Source organism: Ammodytes marinus (assembly GCF_949987685.1).
Source record: "Ammodytes marinus genome assembly, chromosome: 1".
NCBI lineage: Eukaryota > Metazoa > Chordata > Actinopteri > Uranoscopiformes > Ammodytidae > Ammodytes > Ammodytes marinus.
This window is the reverse complement of record NC_137230.1, coordinates 27,101,547-27,125,358: the sequence shown is the minus strand read 5'-3', so window position 1 is coordinate 27,125,358 and position 23,812 is coordinate 27,101,547. Positions and strand designations below refer to the sequence as shown.

General features: G+C 41.5%; 1 protein-coding gene across 1 annotated transcript in view; it reads right to left on the bottom strand.

Moving 5' to 3' along the window:
* LOC307271504 (SH3 and multiple ankyrin repeat domains protein 2-like) overlaps positions 1-23,812 on the bottom strand; it is a gene marked incomplete at its 3' end in the record, with an annotated part of 122,201 nt that overhangs the window by 46,862 nt on the left and 51,527 nt on the right. The window contains exons 10-13 of the mRNA XM_080053988.1: positions 20,027-20,456; positions 9,879-10,018; positions 8,450-8,563; positions 1,834-1,915 (exon numbers count right to left, since the gene is read on the bottom strand). Coding sequence (XP_079910114.1) covers positions 1,834-1,915; positions 8,450-8,563; positions 9,879-10,018; positions 20,027-20,456 — 766 coding nt within the window. The remainder of the gene's footprint in view (positions 1-1,833; positions 1,916-8,449; positions 8,564-9,878; positions 10,019-20,026; positions 20,457-23,812) is intronic.

The window sequence follows — 23,812 nt, the reverse complement described above, 5'->3', positions numbered from 1 at the left end:
TGGGCTCCACCGTGGGAGGCCACGGTCTATTTATAGTCTAGTGGAGAGAGCCTCTGTATGTAATTGAATAGCTGTTTGTTGGGCAGACATTTATCTCCCGCTGTCCATGTTAAACTTTTAACTTGAGTTTGGAGGTCTGGCTCAAGGGTGGTTAGACAGTCATCAAACTCTTACATGGCTTGTGGGGAAGATGGTGCTCAGTGGCATGCTCTGAAGTCATATTAATAGTAATGGAAAAGAAGAGAAAGCTCCTTCGCACTTTCTCAGTCCTCCACCATCATCACAACACGCGACGTTCAAGACTCGGCAACAAAACGCATGGAAACCTTTTTTCTGCAACATTTTGCTGCCCCTGTGCCACAAAAGCCTTGCTCTTGCCCTGCATACAACTGCATGACTAATAATTCCCATCCTGGAGAGTGGTCCCCTTGCTCTGTTGAAGAATAATGTTCCAGATAATACTGTATATGTCCAATCCATAAACATAAATAAAGAGAGTTCCTCCTGCTAAGTTTAACGGCCCCCTCTCTGTCAGTTATGAATCTTTAAAGAGCAAAGGATGGTACTTGATGTGAGTGCTTTGGATGAGACAGGGTTCTCCAAAAGAAACATGAACGCGGTAACATTTTGATATCCGATGTAGAGTAAAAAAAAATATATAAGTTATGACATGGATGGTTCCATAAGGGAGCACAGAGTCTATATCCAGGTTCAAGTTTCATTTCCAGCTGAGATTTCCCCCTGGATCTTTAGAGTCACACAGGTCTTTAATCTAAAGCACAGTTCACATTCGGCCAACCAGCCTCCATCAGTGCAGCGGGTGAGAAATGCTAGAGATGGTTCACCTTGACCCATATTGGACTCTTGCTGGAAAAACACCTTCCGGTATGTTTATAGGGAGTCCTGCCAGAGGAAATCCAGCAGAGTAATAAAGGGAAATGTCACAATGTCCTTCAAAGCCCTTTCAAAACACATTTCCACATTGTGCTTTTTCAACTACATGGGCTGGACATTTTGTTTTGCGGTGTACAGAGAGCAGTGTAGTCTACCATCAAGCTGTTTCAGGCTTGGGCAGACATCAGCTGTATCAATATATATATATATATATATGATGTTTTTTTTAACGCTGTCACTCCTCTAAGAATATTACAAGAGGGCAATGCTAAATAAGCACTATTTTTCTCTGTAACGCTACCACTACCACATCTGTCCCTCCAGAATGGCCAGAAGAAGGCCTTAACTTCAGCCTTTGCATGCAATTTTAGCTCTTTTACTGTAGGGGTTAAATCAACTCTGTATGTTCTGTTATGCAAACCACTGCATGCCTGTTGATGTTGGACATGTTCTCTCTCTCTCTCTCTCTCTCTCTCTCTCTCTCTCTCTCTCTCTCTCTCTCTCTCTCTTTCTCTTTCTCTTCCTCTTCCTCTTTCTCTCTCTCACACACACACACCCACACACGCTCGCACACACACACACACAGGGCAGGACACATCTATCCTCGTTTATAATGAAACACGTATTGAAGTTGATGTGACAGAAGACTCGAGTAGACTGGGGGAAGAATAACTTAAGAGCAAAAGACGGTAAAAACCTTGGGATTCCACGTCGGCTATGATTAGACAAGACTTTTCACTTAGCTGAAGGGACAGGATTGCATCTTTAATCCTACAGCTTTACCTTATTTCTTTCATGAACAGATGAAACATTTCTACCAAACATTGACTGAAGATTATAAACCAGACAGCTCAATATTAAGACAAGAGGTAACGTGGGTTGCATAAACTGTATATGTGTATATATTGTATGTAAACAAGCATACGTGTGAGGTCTTACCTAGAGGCATCAAAGCTGTCATATGAGCCCACAGTGTAGTGTCTGAAGAGCTTCCGTCTGTCAGCACGGTCGGCTCGGGCATCTGCCAAAACACAGCAGGATGACATCAATAATTCACATCCCATTGGAACCAATAATACCATTTTACAACGTTTTTGGAGGAGAGAATTATCCTAGAATGAGAAGTCACACTTGTTGTCACATACTCTGTGCTGTGAGTTTCAATATAATGTACATGCGAATAAAGCACGTATCCCCTTTGACCGGATGGATTGTTCAGCTCTGTTACATCACACTACCTTCACCTTTGCTCCTCCTGACAGAAAACCAGCCACCAGAGGTCCTTGGTAAACATAATATGTGGTTTGACTGATGCTGTCCATGAATGGATTTTCTGTACACTTGAGGCCAATTTAACATACAGTACAGTATTAGTTAGTGAAGATGTTAGCAAACAAATCCAGCAGACCCCACACTAACGTCCATTCTGATTCCTGTTTGTGGTCACGTGTCAAATGTCCAATATTCACTGCCCTTTAGATGTATGTCCCTGCCGGCTTCTGAGAAAATATATCTGGTCCCCTTTCTTCACCAACAAGCTACCTACTTTTTCTATCTGCTGCTTTAGTACAGGGCAGGCAACATAGAGTGGGTTTAACCCTATGAGCAGCACTTTTCACATTACAAACAGTGATTTGAATCTTATCGGTTTGAATATATATCTATAGTCAAGTATGTTATCAGTGCTAAACATGTACAGGAAGTATGAATTGCTAAAACTGCATTATGGCCAACATTGTCATCAATTAGTTGTCTATTTCCCATTGATGAATGTAAATTCAGAGGAGTATTTAAACAGAGATCCAGAGGGTGGCAATATTGGCAAATGAAAGAGACATGACCAATTTCCTTGCGATTGCAAAATGTGTTTGTGACTTTGTATGAGCAAAAGACAGAAGCGTTACACCTTACATTCCTGGGCACATTTTATCAAATGTATCATTAGGGAATATGAGATCTTTAAGGCACTTAAAATATTTTGCCTGTTTTATTTTTGCCAAAGTCCTACTTTGTATGTCTCCTTTATAAGCCACACTTTCATTTAAAGAGCATGGGGGCAGTGACATCATATTTTCACAGACTTAAGAAAAAGCAGTGTCAAAAAATATCACGTTTTTATATTAAAAAGTACATTTTTATGACCTCAAACAGGAAGATTCCTCCTGCCTAGCCCGTCTCATCTATTTGTCCCATTCAGCAGCATCTCCTCCCCCCTTTCTCTCGCTCTCTTTTCATTACTTCACATACTCTCTCTCACACCAGCTGTCACACTTTCACAGAAACTCCATCTCCTCTGATCCGGCTTAGATCTTGTCATCTTAGCAGGAACATTTTTTTCTCTCCCTCCCCCCAAATCTATTCCCACAATGTCAGATTGGAGGAGGGATGTAAGAGTGGCGGGAAGTAAGAGAACCATATATAAACAGCTGTAAAATATAGGCAAGCTGTTTTCTGTCTTTCCTTTTTTTTTGTTTTTACAGAAAAGAACGAGGCTGGGGAAACAGGAAGTAAATACATGTAAGAAGAGGAATGGACACAGAGAGAGAGAGAGAGAGAGAGAGAGAGAGAGAGAGAGAGAGAGAGAGAGAGAGAGAGAGAGAGTGAGAGAGAGAGAGAGAGAGAGAGAATAGTATATCCACTGTCACACTCCATAGCAACTGCTGCCTAATACTGCGACCAGCTGGTTTCTATGGCCACAGATAAATAGACATAGTGCTGGCGTGTGTGTTTGTGTGTGTATATGCATGAATGTGGACACAAAGTATTTCAGTTTGTGTGTTGCATGAAAAAAACGCAGCATCTGTATTAGTGTACTTGGCCTGTCAGCTGTTTTATACTGATAGTGTGCCTATAATTGTGTGTGTGTGTGTGTGTGTGTGTGTGTGGGAAGGGTTAAGATTTTGTCAGATATCTGGGTCTCCCTGGGTTCCTTCCAGGACTCTTTTTCTTTCCCTCCGAGTTTTCTTACAACGCCAGAGAGAGATGCGAGAGAGAGATAGAGGAATTGAAGCAACACATATTTTCCAAATGGGACAGTGCTCAGTTCAGCCTCATTCTGAAACAACATTATCACCTACAGTGTGGCATGTTGCACGGCCGTATAACCTGCCACTGGAATTGTAATGGATGTGGTGTTTTGTTTTCACTCTGATTATGTGATTTGCCTGGAACTGGAAGCTGTATTTCCCTGTAAATACAACAGTCTTTCACCAGTCACAGCATGTGTACATTTTCAGTTGATTTTATTTTCTTCAATATCACATTTATTCAATTGATTTATTCTGCTCTAGGGATGGCAATAACGACCCTCAGGTTGTCATCCACCACTTTGATCCAACCTGTAAATATCTCAACAACTGAAGATAATGGATGGATGGCTTTCCATGAAAACTCTACATAGCCTACAACACAATGCAGCAGGCGGAACAAGGGGTCAGTAGTGGGCTCATATGGTCCTGAAGCGCCTTGTAACTTTGCTGTGTGGATAATATTTCACCATTTCTTCAGACAAAATGTGTGAAAATAAATGTGAAGTATTAATCTTCTATCCTCCAAAATGGAACTGTTTGTCTTGAAACACATTGACTATTTGACTTAAAAAAAATACAGAAGTTAAAACCATTGGAACATGTTCACGAAGAAAAGACATCATATATTACCGAAAGACTTTCAACCACGGAGTCATCGTTAACATTTTTACTGTTGGCTCTTTATCATCTTTTGCAGTCCCATCAGATTAACTGCAGTGTCCAATTTCCAAAATAATTAGCAGCACTGAGGCCAGCTGATGCCTTTCGATGATGAGCAAATACAGCATGCATGTTGGGAAATAACAAGCACACACTGAGCATCCTAGAAACACGGCTTACCTCCAATACATCATCATCATCATCATCAACCTTTATTTAAACAGGCAAAAATTGCTAAGAAACAATGTCTTATTTAAGCAATGGCCTGGTAGGAGGTGAATGACCTCCTGGGGGGAAAGGGGAGAGGGAGAGAACAAGACAACACTGTACTATAGCCAGTAAAATCACACATAGACAACAATAACATATTCAACATAGCAACAGAAGTTAGACAAACAGCAGTAACATACAGCATAGCAATAGATAAATGTACTAGATCACGGTGAGCTTAGACTGAAGCAGCTACAGGTGTGCTTTATACATTTTGTTAGGGCCTGTTTGAAGAGTCTAACAGAGGTAAAGGATTGTAACTTTAGGGATTTTTGAAGTTGGTTCCAGCTGTCAGCGGCCGCAAACTGGAAGGAGGAACGGCCCAGGGAGGAGTATGCCCTTAAACTATACTTATGACCTTAAGGAGTTTGTGTTCCTGCTATCGTATTCTTGGTGCCAGTTGTGAGGGTGAAAGTCACATGTTGTGGGAATATTTACACAAGATAATAATAAATCTTCTTCCTCAAAGTCTATGTACTGTATATGTCAATGAACAAAAGCACCTTTCTAAATGAAGGCCTGTTAGTAATCAGTTGGACAGAAAAATCTCTTTCCTTTACTCATGCAGTACATTAGTGTGTAACTCATAGAGACGCCTCAGGGTGATGACTTAATTAACACTAATTAAGGAGCAGATACATTTGTTACTGCGATCTCATGTGTCCCCTGTGAGTTAAGAGAAAAACTTATTTTAATTCACAGATTAAACATGCATACAATGTAAGGTGAACCTGCAGAACTATGCAGCCTCTCACCAACTAACATTGTAACCATAATCTAATAAAAACAACAACAGTATTACCAGGTTATCTTCTGTGCTGTTATATATGTAAACTATATGTCTAGCTGTACTAATCCATATGTGAGACAAGTTGTATAAAGTCTTCAGTGTCTCCAGAGGGAGCTGTTTGAATGTCCTCAAGAAATGTCACTTGGGTCAGCGTCGGTTTGGTCTGAATGCAAGTGTGAAAATCAAATCAAAAAGTTGGAGTTAGAAAGAAGTGGGCTCACCAGACTGCTAGAGCCCACTGCTAGTCTTCTGCTGTACAACCGAACCGTCTGCAGTTAAGTTGCAGTGCAGGTAATGCCACGTTTTGACAAGGAAGGAGAACACGTTGAATATAAAAAGACGATATCTCCGGCTCATTGTCAATCTCTTTTTTTCGTGAGCCTGACAATAGGAGTACGACGCTAAATCTAAACCTATGAGTAGGGGCTCAAATGTCTTTTTGTTCACCGCATTCATTTATATACACTTTCAAGCCATCGTGTTTGAAATACCAAATAATCATCATTGACCTTTCTTTCAGTTCTGCTACTTCATTATGATGCATTAACTGCATAAAAAACCCTGACCACAGTTTATTTTCTTCTCTGTGGGTTAACCCTCATCTTAGTGTTACACAAACACATTCACCTGAATATGCAGTGTTTGCTCTCTGGTCTGGGAGGCTGGTGCCCCCTGACACTACTATACCCGATTAACCGCTGAGCTAAGTGCTAAGTGTTAGTGTGCGTGTCGGCTGTGAGTTTTCTCGCTTGATTCCCATACATAACTCCTCAAGCGCTCTCAAGGGTCGAAAACCTCCACCCCACACAAAGCATGTTTAAGCAGGGTTTAATCCTCCTTCATCACATCTATTGTAATGGGGGAGATTAGAAAGATAAAGGTGTTTGAGTTAAATCAGCATGTGTGTGTTTCTGCGAGAGGGTTGGTGGGAGGTAAAGGTAAGGCCTCACATTTGAGAGAAGAATTCCATTGTTATGATCATCCTAACCGTACATATACTGCAATGTAATTATTTGATATTGTAAATGTATATTTTGATAACTTTTACTATTGCACCAATAATATTTCTGGAAGAAAATCACCCAGTTCTAATCAGATACCAACTGTTAATACACAGTATTGCATTCTATACTTTCCGATCAAATAGTTATTTTTGGAGCTTTAAACTAAACACTGAAGACGTTAATGTCCATACAGTAACACTACAGGGCTTATTCTCAGAACTGCACGAATTAATAGGATTTACATTGATGTGCCCATCGCTCAAGCAGTTTTCTTATTTGATTAGGTTTGGGAAACGTTTTTCCATCTAACATTTTTGTCATTTCAGAGACAAAATGGTTGCAATGGAAATTCACATTTGATCAGATCTCTTACTGCAAAGCACATTTAGAGAAAGCTTTGTTAAAACGGTCTTTAGGACGTGCATTTTTGCGGGTTCAGTTCTCTTGGAAGGATTTTCTTTTGCTCGGGACTTCCAGGCTACAAATGGTGAATATAAAAATGATAGAATCAGCAGTAGTTGTGAATGCACCAGAGACTAGGTGCTGGACATGGCGGGGACTTGTATTAGGGAGAAGATGACCAAACACTAAACTCCAATGATTTTATAAGTGAATTTATTTAAATCAAGTGTTTGATGAAATCAGTAAATAGGTCCAGCATTAGCTGACAAAAGGGCCTAATAACTACAACCCAGGCCACAACTGATCGTAAACTACTTACTCAGACTACCTTCAAACTACCTCTCATAATATGCATCTACCTGACAGATAAACATCAATGTAGCCAAAAAAGGGGACTTCTCAGTTGCCTGTTATTTTTTTCCCAATCAACCACAACTGATAGACTCCATGCAGGCCATTCACTGCTGGTCTAATTGCAGCACACGCACATGCATGGCCCGTGGCGTTGGCCGAGGCTGCCTTTGAATGGGTCTTTGCAAGCCACCATACTGTGCTCCCATTTTCTGACAGGCTTTCTTTGCAGGCAGACCTGGGGGCAATTTGGATGTGGCACAGTGTGTGAGAGAAACTCCCCTGTGCCAATGTCCTTGGGTTACGCTTCAAAATAAGCCACCCAGAAGACGGCATACAGCGAGCGAGAGAGAGAGAGAACAAGTTGCTCCCCATCTGCCTCTATCACTGCTGACATACTCCTAAGACTAATACAATGGGTGGGTGTGGGGAGTTGACTCCAGCAACACTGTGCTTTGTGACATTGTCAATAATTAAACGCTGTCAGGGAAAAAATGGCAGAGGATGAAAAAGATTGTGGAACATCAGGAAGATGGTAGGACAGACACCAGGGAAGAAGGGCCTTTTTCTAGAAGCTGCTCCCTGTCACAGACATAGTGACAGCACTCACCACGAGCACAGCAAAAAAACAATGTGGGCAACAATAGGAGACGTAGCAAGGACAAGGAGAAATATGATGTTTATGGGGGACGGAGCATGGCGTGATATGTTAATTAGCTTGCACCCAGAGGACATCAGAGCACAGCTGAGTTAGCAGGGCAATGTAGCGCTTAGCTTTGTGCAACCACAGCCCGGGGAGACAGAAAGGGGGCTGAGAGAGACAAGCAGACGAGGAAGAGCAGAGACACATGCAGCTCATGCACTGGAGGAAAAATAGGCCACGTGCCATTTACGCTGCCTCAGGAACCTACAGCATTCAGCCCTATAGCTTCTGTTTCTTGTGTCCTCCTCTCTCTCCACAAAAAACTGGGTGATGGCAAACAGCTCGTGTCCTACATAAGTCAATGTACCAGCTCCAACCGCCACGCAACCCAGAGTGATTTACTTACAGCTTCTCTCATCGCTGGCCTTGGCCGGGATCTCCTCCACACAGTCGGCTGGAAACCAGCCCATCTGGCCGTGGGCACTGCCCTCCCAGAATCCCCCCTCTCCGATGCTCAGGACTGGACCCAGGTGACAGAGAGTGGAGAGAGGAGTGAGAGGGGGTGGGGGGGAAGATAGTGAAACATGATTAATGACACCTGTTTTAGAGCACAAGATACAAGAACAGCACATTGCCTCTCCAGAGAGCATTTAAAGCGCTTGATATGAACAGCACATTTTCATTAGTAAGTTAAACAACATCGAGGCAAAGGCTTACACAAAGCCTTATACAGTGTATCAAAACGGAGCCAGGCAATACCCAGAGTACAAGTTAAATGATATTATAAACATGACTACATGAAATTGTAGCGCAAGAACATGACAGTATTCATATCTGAGCTGACAAACAGAATGAAAAAAATCTGTCTTCCACTTTAATTAATTAAATAATGTCAAAATTAAATCAAATTGTATACTCAACATCATCTGTGATGTTAAGGTAAAACAATAAATACGTTTTTCATTTCAGCTAGCTGTGTTCCATGGTTCATCATAACTTTCATGCAATATAAAGAAGCCATGTTTTATACTGTGCAGAAGCAGAACTGTATATGACAACAAGTCTCAGTGATTTATAAAATTGCATTCTATAAAAGTTAAATATTGCTCAGTAATTATCTTCAGCAACAACATTGCTAGTCTTAAAGACAGGGTGATAATATTTTATTGACACATTGACAGCGACTTAACATACATGTTGTGGGCATGAATCATGTCAGTCATGATAATTCAGTAAGTAACACATTTTGTGCCCATTCATCAAAGCAGTGAACACCCTTAATGTCAGCATATGAGTAGAATGTTATTCCTCGGCATCTGTATCCAGACCCTGCAGAGTCTTGGGAGTCATTTGCTGTTTGATTTACAGTTTGTCTCATTTTCAGACACAATTATAAAACGAAAGCAGCAGCCATGAATCAGTGCCTTTTATTTGACTTTTGATTTCCATATTCATCATTCACTCGTTTTATTTTTATCTCTCTCTATGGGATTGAAAGTGGACTCTACTAAGTTTACTAGTCTACTAATTTACTCCAGTGTTCTTCTTAAGTTTTAGTAACCTTGTAGTTTCAGATGTTTATCAAATAGTCCTTTCTGCATACTGAGGTCTTTGCTTTACTTTTATTTTATTTCTATGCTTATAGTACTTTTATGTCTTCCACTACTGGTCTGGGCTGCAGAGTCACACATCATAGTGTAAAAAAATATGTGTTGCGAACTTGATGATATAATTGAACAACACGGGCTATACTGGATGTCAAGGTTAGCACTCCCATGTTATCCCGTGGGTGATGGAAGGATGGAAGACAAACTAAGGTTAACTCTGGCTCTCACCTTTGACCCTGTCGCTCTTGTAGAGATTGATTTCTCCCTCGGCCTGGGCGGAGTAAGGACGCACCACCACAAAATGTCTCCCGGGAACGGCACTGTACAGCTTCCTTCTGCCACCCACTGCCTCGCCATGACTGCTGGGACTGACAGAGAGAGAGAGAGAGAGAGAGAAGGAACAAAAAACAATCAAATATCACGGGTCAAGACACCATGGAGGTCCAATATTAGGGAAGAGAGAGGATCATGAAAAGACCTCAATCACCCAGACCTGCAGTGTCTTCTCTCTAGAACAGAGGCGCTAATGCTCCCTGTAGGCCCAAACAGAGAGGACAAGGACGAGTTCCTTAACAACCTCCCCCCCCCCGCCCCCCCCCCAAGATCCACTCGTGATGCATTCCTGTCAAAACAATGTCATACTCATTCGTTATTTGCAAATTAATTACATTTTTTAATTAATTCATTTTGCTGTCAAACTTGCCGAATTAGTTATGAACACTGCACAGATTATGCACTGGTCATCTTGATGTTATGGTATAGGAATGAAAAATGGGAGCTACTGTACTTTAAAGCTTAGGGGAAATCAGAGAAACATCTGAGACTAAATGGTCAACAGCAATTTTAAACTATAGGGGCTTAGAAGGTTGAATCAAAACCTTTGACAGTCTTATAAGAACAAGAGAAGAACATTGAGAGCTTTCTTAATTAGCATTAAAAACACAACAAAAGGGGTTGTTTCTCATTGTGTCCATCCCCCCACACACACACAAACACACAAATATACACACACACTACAACCTCTCAAAAATAAACACTGTATTCATGCATATGGATTCACACACACACAAACACACGCACACACACACACACACACGCAAACACACACACACACACACACACACACACACACACACACACACACACACACACACACACACACACACACACACACACACACACACACACACACACTCAAACCAATTATCCAGAGGAGATATTCAGAGGCCAGCAGACACGTGTCTCGCAGTAGTAAGTGGGGCAGAATAAGAGCAGGCTCCAACCCACAGAGCTGCAGTGGCTTCTGGGTAGGAGACAAGACATTCAAAAGACCACACAGGGAGATACACGAGTATTGGCAGCGTTAGAAAAGTAAGATATCCAAATGCCAAATAATGAGGACATGAAAAAAACTATCCACAATACGTTCAGTATGGTATGAGAACAGTCAGGTTCTCCAGAGACATTTAGATTCCACCGGTTGTTAAATATAAATAGATGGATGAAAGCTGCATTATATATGTTTGTACGTCAAATTTGGTTATAAAAAACACGTGCCACACATCTTCATTCATGCATGTAGGTGAGACATAACTCAATGGCAGTACTGGTTGATGACATGATAATACAGCGCCACTTAGTGGTCGACTTCCATAATAACACTTCCCACAACAGATGGAATGAGAGATAAGGAAAACATCATAGGTCATCGGGCACCAACAGTATGCAGTTTCTATTCCTAATTAAAAAGGTCACTATGTGATTTCACACGAAGTACCTCCTTGAAGGTAATCAGAAAAATAAGAATAATTTTAATAAAAAGAAAAAAAAAACCTACAAGCTATTGAAATGTTATTGCACATAATACATTAATGTGTCTGAAATTGTATATTGTGTAATAATAAATATGCCAAAAGGCTGCAAACATGTGACATATTGAGAAACATATTCAAATCTATTCGTCAGGTTTAAATTATGAAATTATATGAACTACTCTAAAGGGTTTTCAGCCATACTTTTTTTGCACATCATGCAAAAAGTAAGAGTCAGAGATAAAACCACAGCTTATAGAAAAACTAGAGGATTAAAGAGAAAGAAGAGAAAGGTGTGCAGGAGTGAGGGGTGAGAGAGAGAGAGAGAGAGAGAGAGAGAGGAAGCAAATGTTTTTTTCAAGTAAGTGGGTCACCTTGTCCTGTAGACTGCGCTCCTCCTCAAACCTTCATGGGCCTTTAGAGAGCTAACCCCATTCAATACCTAGTGAGACTGCTCACTCATTTTATATGGGAAAGCCATGGATAAAACTGCAACCGTGCACCATGAGCAGCTAGAAATAATCTGTATACCACTGAGAGGCAATAAAAAAACTGTATTCAAACACGGCAATTTAAAAAGCTTATGTGACTCATGTTCTGTTTGATGGCTAATAAGATAGTGTTATATAAGAGGTGTCCAACCCTGTGCAATTCACAGGGTTGGAATCTTTTCAATTGTAATTATCGTAAAGAACAGTTATTCATTTCTTGTTTTTATCTAATTTTTTAAGGTATGAAGGCATGTCTCTTACAAGGCAATATGGGAGTTTGAAGTTTTCTTTACGCAGGACATATGCATCACTCTTTAGAAGTGACTTATGTCCAGAGCAGTAGGCAAACACACAGAGGTACTCACATCTTGGCAATACTTCAATTTTTAAGGACACTTTTTGTTGTGGCCAAAGACAGTGCAAGGATCTCATTAAAACATCTCTTTTCAAGAGGCAACTAACAATACAACCCCCAGAAGACTAAACTAAATGTATTTTTGCAGATGCATGCATTACATAACTCTGCTCTACATATTAGTTTGTACTTCACTGAATTTTGAATTGCAATAAACTGATACTGAAAAGATACTCAACTTTTCTTGTTTATAACAATATTGCAATAATTTTGAAGTGGGACTCTAATTTATCACATGAAGTTGGGGGTATCAAAAGAGACAAAATATAATTAGAGGACAGTCAATATGAATGCAGCAGATTGATATATACAGTATATTCTGCCTTGAGTGACTAGCATGTGTCAAGATAATATAGAAAACAATGGATCCAACATCCCGATAATACAACCTTATAGCTTCTGCCTGGTATACGGCCAAATCTTTCAAATTTGCTGCAAGTTTATATCTAAGGTTATCTGTTAGGATGTTGTCCAAGCTCAATAGGATATACTGTTACCCTGAAGACATTACGAGGACATCATCAGAGTTTATTTCCCCCATGACGAGGTAGCCTGGAAATCCAGAGCCACATCTAGAACGATAGAGGGTCTGGCCACAATCAATAGACCTTCCCAACTCAAGGGGCGGCACCCACAAGTGCAATTTGCACAACGTATCAGCATCTATCTTTGTTGTTTTAATGCCCAGCACTGTCATCATCCGGTTACGTCCGCCCCAGACCCCCAAACATAGGGCTCTGGCCCGCCCATATCAGATGGAACGTTTTGATTGGCAACTCCGAATTCTCTGACATAGTTAATGAGCTTCAATGGATTGTGTCCAGACCAACAGACTGAGCAAATCTAAATTTGCCAGCGGCAGGTCTGGATTACCAGGCTAACCTCGAGGGGAATAAGCACCAAAAACTAAGGGTAGACATTTTACTTTTCCACAACTTCAAGTTATCAAACTGCACTACACCTTACAGCATTTTCATCACCTTTTACGGCTGTTTGCAGTCTTTATAGCGCAGTTTCCCCTCTGCGTTACAACATGAGCTTCGCAATTTGAAATGCTAAACTTTAACTAGGAACTCTTAGACCCGCATGCTGCAACTATTCACATTAAACTCATAAAAAGTTATTTTCAATCACTGAAACAAGTCATCATCCCTGGTTGCTGTGGGACCGTTCTAAATCTGTACTGGTTGGTGTAATGATGTGGGAGCAACATTTACCAATAAACCACTTCAGATTCAGATGAAACTCAATCCGGGCCTACAAGATCAGCAGGTATACCAGCTGAGATGAGAAACCGTCAGCCATGTTTTCCCTCGTGCTCTTTTTTTTTTTTTTGCAATTACCCAGGTGGCTTTGAGGTGCTAATTAGACAGTGTTGATTAATACCAACTTTGCATAATTTGTGCTATTATTGGATGATCACCCGAGACAAGGAGAGAGATAGGGAAGGAGCGAGAGAGAGAGAGAGAGAGAGAGAGGGTGGAAGAGATGGATAGAGACTTGAAAGTGGGATAAAGAGAGAGGGAACAGGAAGATTACAGTGCAGACACAAATTCAGGACATTCATCTTTTTAATATTTGACTTTGTACAATTTGCCCAAAGCCACTTTGATAGAGCCATGAAGGCGCACAGAACTGCGATGAAGAGGGAGAGACCATGACCCAATTCACACCTGGGATTACCCACAGTGTCTATGTGGATATATCTTGAACGCATTAATGCAGATGTAAATGCACCAAAGACCAGACCACATTTTGGCTGGATCATAGAGATATTGGAGCTAGAGTGGTGTGTTATATCAAAGTCAAATTGCAGTGAATGCAAATCTACAAGGTTTGGCTATGATTTTAAAGATGCATTGATTATAATGTTTACGTATTTTAACTTGGGGGCGGTGTAATACACTATGAACACAACATACTATCATGTATAGCTTAATACAACCTCATTAAGTCGTTACAACAGACATTCAATCAATCAGTTGCCTCGACCACTGATAAACGTGGGTCCAATATTGACTGCTTTCTATAGCTCTCTTTGGCCTGAGTTCTACCTTAGGAAAATAGCTGTTCCTTAGCAGCTTAAGTCATCTTATGTTCACCACTTTATTTCCATATGCTGTTTAGTTCGGGGCAGGTAGAGTACTGGGGTTGTATTAAAAAATGGCCTGTTTCTGCTGGAAATGAGGTTGAGTTATGGGGCTGAACCAAACGACAACAATGCCCTTAAAGATGTAAAATGTCTCCGTAAAGCTGAGGGGAACAGCAGAATTGGGTAATAATTCTCTGTGGGTCTGTGTGTTATGGGTCCAGGGCTGTGCGCTTATTTTTTTAGGTGGTAGCACTGGTGCTAGCAAGCAAAAAAATCAGTAGCACAAAAATAAATTCAGTAGCACACAAAGTATGATCGAAAACTTGCATAACCTTAACCCATGCATTTCGCTCTAATTACCTGTTAGCCTGTCATCTTGGTCTCATTTGAAATTCTCAATTAATATCATATCCTAGTGTGTGCAGTAATAATTGTAGAAAAATGAATAGGGGTAGACTGATTGCAATTTAGCAATTTGCTGATTCAGAATTATTTCTCCCCATGAAATTAATATCTATATATTTTTTGTATATACATATAATTATTATATTATTAATAATAATTTTTGTTGGTAAATGTCCGTCTGTTAATTAAAACCAAACTTGTTCTTCAGTGGCTTATCCCAAACTTTGTTTAAATAGACTACTGTTGAATGCTCTCTGCAGCTGAAGCAGTTGATTTTGAAGCTAGCGCACTGCAGGGCTGTGATGCACAAACTTCCTGTTCTTACCGGCTTCAAAATAAAAGTCAACTCACGTTTGGCTAGTAATAGGCTTTTAATGTGAAGGCGCACAGGAAATATTCTGTTTGCACACGCGCTAACTTAACTGCGTGCTGTCTCCTTCCGATTATTACCGTTGGTGAAGTGACGCTAAAATCGCGCACAAGCACAGGTCCCGAGCACACATCTTTCACCAGCCAAAGTGAAGGGTGGACTCAATAACTTACTTGTCTAAGACCGCATTTGGAGAGTGTTAATGTAGAGCCCTCTAAGCAGTGTTGTGCAGCGCTCCTCTGTGTCTCAAACAGACAGCCTCTCCTCATTAGCACTAGTGCGAGTGGACTTGTATTCATCATCGCACGTGATCAATTTCAGTAGCAAATGCGATCAAAACTGTCGCACTGTACAGCCCTGGTTATGGGTACATTGCTTTTTGTCAGAATCCTAATCATAAAGGGAATTTCATATTAATGCTAAACTCACAAGTGTATAATATCATTTTGTTTGTAGTTTGTCTTTGAAATTCTTCAGACTGATGTGACGCTTCAGAACCTACAGTACAGCAAGTGATATCTTAAAGAGGACCTATGACACTTTTCGACTTTTATGACCTATAAACGTTGTTATAATGATTTACAGTCATGTTTAACCATACTAGAGTATCAAATAATTACGTACATGCATTTCGACGTATTTCCTGCTGACCGTCTGGGGTGGCTATGCAGAGCACTAAACACTATGGCAGCCGGTCGAGCCGAACTCGTTCAAATTTCCGGATTGTTTCTGTCACGCTCGGGTCGTTTCTGTCATGTTTCCATGTATGGTAATGCTGCCGCTCAGGCAAGCTCCGGCTGCATGCCCCCACCTTCCTGAAAATCTCCCGCTGCTGGAAGGAAGGTAACCAATCACAACGGAGTGGGGTTTGCAGCAGGGGGGGAGGGGCGGAGAAGCTCAAAGCAGTGTGTAGAGAGAGACTGCTGTGCTCGCTAGGGTAAGAGGAAGAGTGTCCCGAAAATCTACATAGTTTTTTGTGATGTGATTCATGTCAGGTTGCTCTATAGTAGTTTTTAACAAGAAATGAAGACCAGAAAAGTAGTATAATAGGATCTCTTTAATGAATAGGATCTATGACCACAAAAGAGCAGAATAAATGGGGATGGGACTTCCTATGTAATGACCCATGAACACATCACAGCTGTGCTTCATATTAACTGTAAAATATTAACGGTAAAACATTTGCATTAAATATAAACCTCTAACCTCTGGAATCCTCAGCCTGTACCCTTATGAATAAAGTCATTATGTTTAAGCACAAGCCAACAGTGTTTTTTTTCAGTAGTGAGCGATCAACAGATTTAACACTGTTAAAACTCAACTTACTGCCAAGTCTCCCAACACATGGGAGCTGTTGCCATGACATCCCGGAGCTGAATGACAGCTGTCACTGTGTGCTTGTTTGTTAGTACGTGTGTGCGTGTGCGTGTGTGTGTGAGAAAGTGACTGTGGGCTCACATGTGCGTGTGTGTTGCATTCTAACAAATGACATGTCAATTGGGAGCGAGGGGATGCCACAGAGATGTTGTCGTGTTTGTGAGCGGAGGTACGGTGCAGGGGAAGGGGGGGGGTGTATTACTGGAAACAGGGGAAAAAGAATGGGGAGCAAAAGGAGAAGAGGAAAAGAGAAAGCGCTGGAATTAGGAGCGTTAAAGGGCAGCTGGGTTGCGAAAGCCTTGACGACCTCTGACAGCCAGAGATCATGCTCACTGAACACTGCCCATGAGCCACAACATAATCGGCCTTTTTAGCTGACTTATTGCAAGGTCATATTCACCTACAGTATATGTGTCGTCAGCTGCATTAAATACATATATATCCAGTGTCCAGTGCGGCTTATAGTGCGGAAAATACGGTTGTCATGTAGTGTCAACTTCATACATGTTCGATGTAGTTCATTATGTTGCTTAGTGTCAGTAAATCTTGTGAACGGGCCAACGCCAACAATGTGTCAGTCTCTGAATACGCTCTGACTTCCCTACACAGTCTATTGCTCTCAGCCACAAGCCAAATATCAAATAATTAAATAATGAGCTTAAAAATTTTAGAAAGTGATGAATATCAAGTTTGATCATATTAATGTGACCCTGGGGATCCCAGTAAAAGATCACCAATTGCCTAGTTTCTACAACTGAGCTGTACAGAGCCAGGGCTATGAATATCTAACTAGCCAGCAGGTAACAGGGATAGATCATTAGTTATGTTGCATTGTGTAATCCTTACTCATTAGTTTCCCTTTCCTTTGGGAGAAGCCGCGTGCCCTTTCACAGCAGATATCTTATTCATTAGACAAATGGCAAGACTACCATTGATTCTGAAATGAAGCTTAGTCCATCAAATACACTAATGGTTGTCAACTGAAAGCCACTGAAACAAAGCTGGAGGCCAAAGTGTTATCCACATTATCCATTTTAAAAATCATTGAAACACCAGTAACGTGGATGTGAAGACAGTGAAGTTATTCAGATCTAACAAAATACTCTACAAGAGTCCTAAATGCTCTGTTGTAAACTGTTGTCAGTTCACAAAAACAGCCCTTTTGTCGGCGCTCAAACTTGCCTTACTTCCATAAGACCCCCCCCCCCCCCACCCCAAACCAAATGTGTGAAGTATGCCAAAAGACAAGATGATGTTCATGTTACTGCTGAGGCAAAGGCAACTGTCCTCCCCCATTTCTCTGGCCTTTCTTTCCTCCCCCCTCCCTTGTCACTTGTCTTCTTTCAACTCGGTCCCCTTCACTGATGCTCTAAACCCCTCATTCTGCACATCATTCTTAGTTCATCCCGTCTAAATTGTCTTCAAAATCTTTCTATAATGTATACGTGTCTCCTCTCTTCGACATTGGACGGCGGCAGAGCTACAGAGTGTGGGTAGTGTTAGCGCTTCCAAATGTGTCCTTCTGCCAAGGAAGAGGAGGAGGAGGAAAGGGGGAGGAAGAGGAGGTGGTAGAGGAAGAGGCCAAAGAGCAAGTGTCTTAATCGGGAGATTCGGGACTGACGGTAACATCTCGCTGAGATAAAGGTCCATCACACTTTTAATCATCCACGGATCACATGTTCACACACACACACACACGCACACACACGCACACGCACACGCACACGCACACGCACACACACACACACAGAGAGCACAGAGCAAAGAGCACAGAGCACAGATACGCACACGTACAGTCACTTGAAATTTCTGAATGAACTTCAGGTGGAGGTGGAATCTTGAAGAGACTTCAAGTCGGACTGAGCCTTCCTCAGAGCAGGTTTATGAAGCGCACATACTTACACACACATACGATAACATGCACACATTTGCTAAGTGGCTGTAGGCAACCATGGCAACCGTTGCCGTAGCTACTGTACGAAGCCAGAGTCTTTTTGATGGCATGTTTCCCAGAGGATACCATCATACATCATCTGGCATGGGGGGGATGGTGGGATATGATGTAACCGTACATACAGTAGATGAAGACTTACTGTACGCCACACTGGGAGATCTTGTTTACTAAGTTTCTGATAGATCGAACCAGAGCAATGGCATTTATAGTAACTACTACAGAAACAAATAAAAATGTGGTACCTATTTGACCCACAATGCAAACTGACAGGCATGGGTTTGTGTTTGAGATTCAACTGTGCCATGCAAGTAGCACCAAATGTATCCTGGAGGCTTGACACAAGTTACGATTTATTCTCACAGCTTGAGACACTCAAGGCCTCATACAACTGTTTTCACCAATGCGTTAGTACTCCCCAACACTTTGATGTGCAAAGTCGGTGCAGTTCCCCTTAAAGTGACCAGGGTAATCAAAGAAACCAGGCTACACACATCAGAGAAAGCTTGTTCTTGCTCTGTAGTAACCTGGTTACTGTAAATCTGTGTGCACATGCAGCAAGTCAGTAATCAGATTACCCAACCTTATATTTAGAGCTCAGGGGTTTGTGATATATTTCAAGAGTCAGCTATCTCAAAACCTGCAGAGACAAAACCAACATTTTGTCAAATATGGAGAGGTCTGGAGGGAATCTTTTCTATAGTGTAATTCTTCTATTGCTCTCGATTTTTTTCCAGACCGGAATTTTCTCTGGACACCCGATTGTAAAATTGTTAGCGTTCACATCTTAAGACAGCAAATAGCCAGCCCTGACCTGATCACAGCTTGGCTTGAACTCGACAGCAAAATATATGTGGACTATATTTATATGTGGTCATGTGTACACCTCAGAAAATAAAAAACACAACGTACACAGGCAGGGTGAATCTCAAACGCTCCCACTACATAACTAAAGGAAACTAAACCGTGTTTTCGTAGTCTTAGAGCCAACCATCTCCCCCAATCCGTCAGATCTGCTGATTCTGTGAACCCTTTTAAGCGGCGTCTGAACACCCACTTATACAGGACCCACTTTTCATAGATGCCTTTTGGTCTATTCTCTTTTTCCTGTGTGTGGTGTTTTCTATATAAAGTGCAATGTTTTTTATCAACTTTCTGTATTTCTCTTTCACTTACATTTTGTGTGTGTGAAGCACTTTGTAACTGTATGTTTTAAAAAAGTGCTATATAAGTAAAAGCCTTACTTACTTACAGACACAAACACACACTTGCACGCACGCACACACACGCACACACACACACACACACACACACACACACACACACACACACACACACACACACACACACACACACACACACACACACACACACACACACACACACACACACACACACACACACACACACACACACACACTAACAATGCTCCACACTATCCAGTGCATTGCAGATAGAGCTCACCTTGGCTGGCGCTGCTGTGCCCGCTTGGCCTCCTCCCCCAGCCGGCTGAGGGAGGGTGAGCGGCTCCTCACCCCCCTCCCCATGGTCCGGACCACCACGTTGCCATTGGGGCTGCCACTGGGCATCTGCTGGAGCAGCTGGGGTGACAGGCTGCGATGGAATGCTGAGGAGCCAGACTGCGGGTGACCCTGCTGGGGGGCCCTCTGCAGGTGTGACGGGGCCTGTTGTTGTTGTTGGTGGTGCTGCTGCTGCTGCAGAGGGGGGCCCCAGTTGCCAGAGCCGTGCTGCTGCAGCACTGTCAGGTTGTTGTCACTGTTGGAGCGCAAGAGGACCCGCGGAGCAGTCAGCGAGGAAGGGGACTGGTCCTGTCCGTTCCCAGAGGACGGACCCCGCCGGCGTTTGGAGTAGGCCGGAGCCTCGCGGAAAGGCACTGCCAAAGGAATGAGAGGGAGAGGGGATTACACTTTCATGCATCTTTGAGGATTTTAGAAAGTATGTTTGTTGTTGTAGTAGACCCATTTGGCTGGTTTCTCTTATTCAAGCTGCTGTGTTGTTAGTTTATCAAATTGATGGAACCATCAAGCCTCAATTTCAAAGTTTGGAGGGAGAGTGATATTTCTAAAAATATTAGAAAGAGGCTTCCAAACTACCACATGTGTTTGTTTGAGGTAGAAATGTGATTTTCTTCCTTTTTTCTTTTTTTAGAAAAGGTAAATGTCCGAAGATGTTGATTGTTCAAGCAGTTTTAAGCTAAGCATTTAAATGAACTCTCCTCCACTATTAAAGAAAATGCCATTACTGTACAGTTGTAAAACGATTTTTACAGTTTATCCTAATGACAACATCATTTCTAAATCTAAAAGGGACCCAGACTAAAGGTGCAAGGTGCTGCTGTGTCCACAGGATTTTAACCCCCAACTCTGGTCTTTAGAGCATTAGCACTGTTATTGCAATATGGTGCTGCCTGTTACAATAACGTTGCCCAACCAGTAAGTATCAAAGAATAAAACACAAGATGGCTCGAGCATTAAGATGTTATTTTTTTCAATCAAACAAGACTGTTCAATTCCTTCAAAGTATTGCTGTATGTTTCATCTATGTGCGCCTGCATCCTTTGTGCAGGGTCACAGAGAGCTGGAGTCTATCCCAGCACACAACATCTCAACAGCATGTGATTCTGCACTGATCAAAACAACAACTGAATGCACACACACCATCTTGTTTAAAATCTGTGAGATGGAATATGCTTTGAGATTATTTTATTGATCATCATCTTACTTTATGGATAAGTACAAACATACAACATCATTTTAAACATGTCCCTTAGAGATCCAGCTTTCAAGTTATTGCCTCGCAAGTGATTTGGGCAAACACCACAGAACATTATATTGCTGACCCAGATCTAGATGCAGTCCTATTCGCAATGTTATCACAGTCTCCAACCTCAGTTGGAAAGTAACAGGTAAAAAGGTCTTGCCTAATCAATTCTGTTTCACTACTTACTGCTCTTTCCGTGATGTTGTGAATGCTTTTACAATGGACTCATATGATGATGGGTGGCATCTGATCTGACTGGGGTTTTTGAACACAGGTGGCGGTTGAGAAAAACAGAGATGGTTGTTTTTTTCTCATACTTTGGGAGTCTCTAATATTAATGATGAAAAACATGAACAAGTTTATTTTCATAATAGGTGACCTTTATACTGTATTTAACCAATCAATAATGTATTCTAAAGAAATAAGATATATGTGCTTACACCATGAATGTGTGGAGATTGGCTGGTGTTATAATTTCTGAATTGTATCCATAGGACTGCTGACATTCTGATACTCATACATTTCTTAACATACTGCACAATTTGCATAATAAAAGGGGTGATTATGCTTCTTGCCAGTGCTATATTTCTATTCCTAGGAGAACTTGGTCACACTTTAATTAGTGCATGTATTGACTACAATGCAGCCTCATTCATGGGAACCCATTTGCATTGTCTGCCTGGAAGGTGAAGGGACTGTTCAAAGCTTAGACCAAGATAACTGTGATTGGTCAGCTTGGGTTGTGTGTGTGTTCTCCCCAACAAGTTTCTGATACCACTGGACATCATTGATTGTGAAGGCAACATTAGGCAAGTGCCAGAAAGGCTCTGTAATCTTTCCTCTTCCAGTACCACACGTATATCAAAGCCATTTGTCACAGTAAACTTACTGTTCACCACAATCACTACTCTCTATCACATTGAATGCAACTGGTAGCTTCCAGTTTCCAGTCCTTTGATTTAAAAAATAAATAAAGATCTGAATACGAGTTCCTTAACTGTGCCGTACAAAATTGCTCTATATAGCAGAGCATATGTGTATCTATCTATCTATCTATCTATCTATCTATCTATCTATCTATCTATCTATCTATCTATCTATCTATCTATCTATCTATCTATCTATCTATCTATCTATCTATCTATCTATCTATCTATCTATCTATCTATCTATCTATCTATCTATCTATCTATCTATCTATCTATCTATCTATCTATCTATCTATCTATCTATCTCTCTATCTATCTATCTATCTATCTATCTATCTATCTATCTATCTATCTATCTATCTATCTATCTATCTATCTATCTATCTATCTATCTATCTATCTATCCATCCATCCATCCATCCATCCATCCATCCATCCATCCATCCATCCATCCATCCATCCATCCATCCATCCATCCATCCATCCATCCATCCATCCATCCATCCATCGACCAAGTTGGTGTTATTGTATGACATTTTTTTCCCTTAGCAATCCATAAAAATCTAATCTCTCCCTCTCTGACTATGTGGAGCCAACTCCAACACAAGACAGCTAAAACCAATATAGGATAGAATTGTCTCTGCCATACAAGGCAGCGGCACACACACACACACACAAACACATGCACATACAGTGAGATTGACGATTGTCCATGGCTCCATGCTTCGCACTGCTCTGTCCTCATTCTCTCTGACCATCATTAGCATGATTATCAGGATTGCATGAGCAGAGTTTCTATGACCCCTACTGCCTGCACTATACTGTCAGAGTGAACCAGTAACAGAGCTTGGCCTTGATTTCCCCGTGGATACATTCCTCTATTACATTGCGAGATGATGAGCCTACACATACACTGGCTCTTTTCACCATTACAACAGTGCAGGGAGAGGGCCGGCAGCCATTTCAATGAGAATCTCCTGATTATGAGTTGATTAATACAATTCCACTAGGCTTAGTAGGCTAGCATCGTTGCCTATTAGCTGTAATGCAGTTTTTCGCTGGTCACTTCCCTGCAGCCTGAACATTTGAAAAGAGAATTGACTGAGTCGTTATCACTTTCCCAGGCTAATATATCAGACCTTTCTCTCTCTATCTGTGTCTACAGCAGACGTGTTGATGAAGAATAGAGGTGCTATCATCTAATGAGCTATAGCACGTGTAGGAGCTAACAGGCTATCTGTGTGAGTGCCTGGGGTGTGTGTGTACAGCCTCCAAGCTGGTGGGACAGGTATTAACTTCAGCTGAACATCCTAGACTAATGTCTCGACTAGCTCCCTCTCTTTCTCTGAATCTTCTGCACACAATCGTCAGTAGAAATTAATGATCAAGTAAAACGAGAGTCAAAAGAATCCAAGCATCTTATGTAAGAGTTGGGAAAGCAATCAGTGGGATCTATATGATTAAACGCTCTTGAAACACAGGACGCGAGTCAGAGGTCAGCGAGTCTGGAAGCACTCAGTCAAGCTAGATGATGTAGACA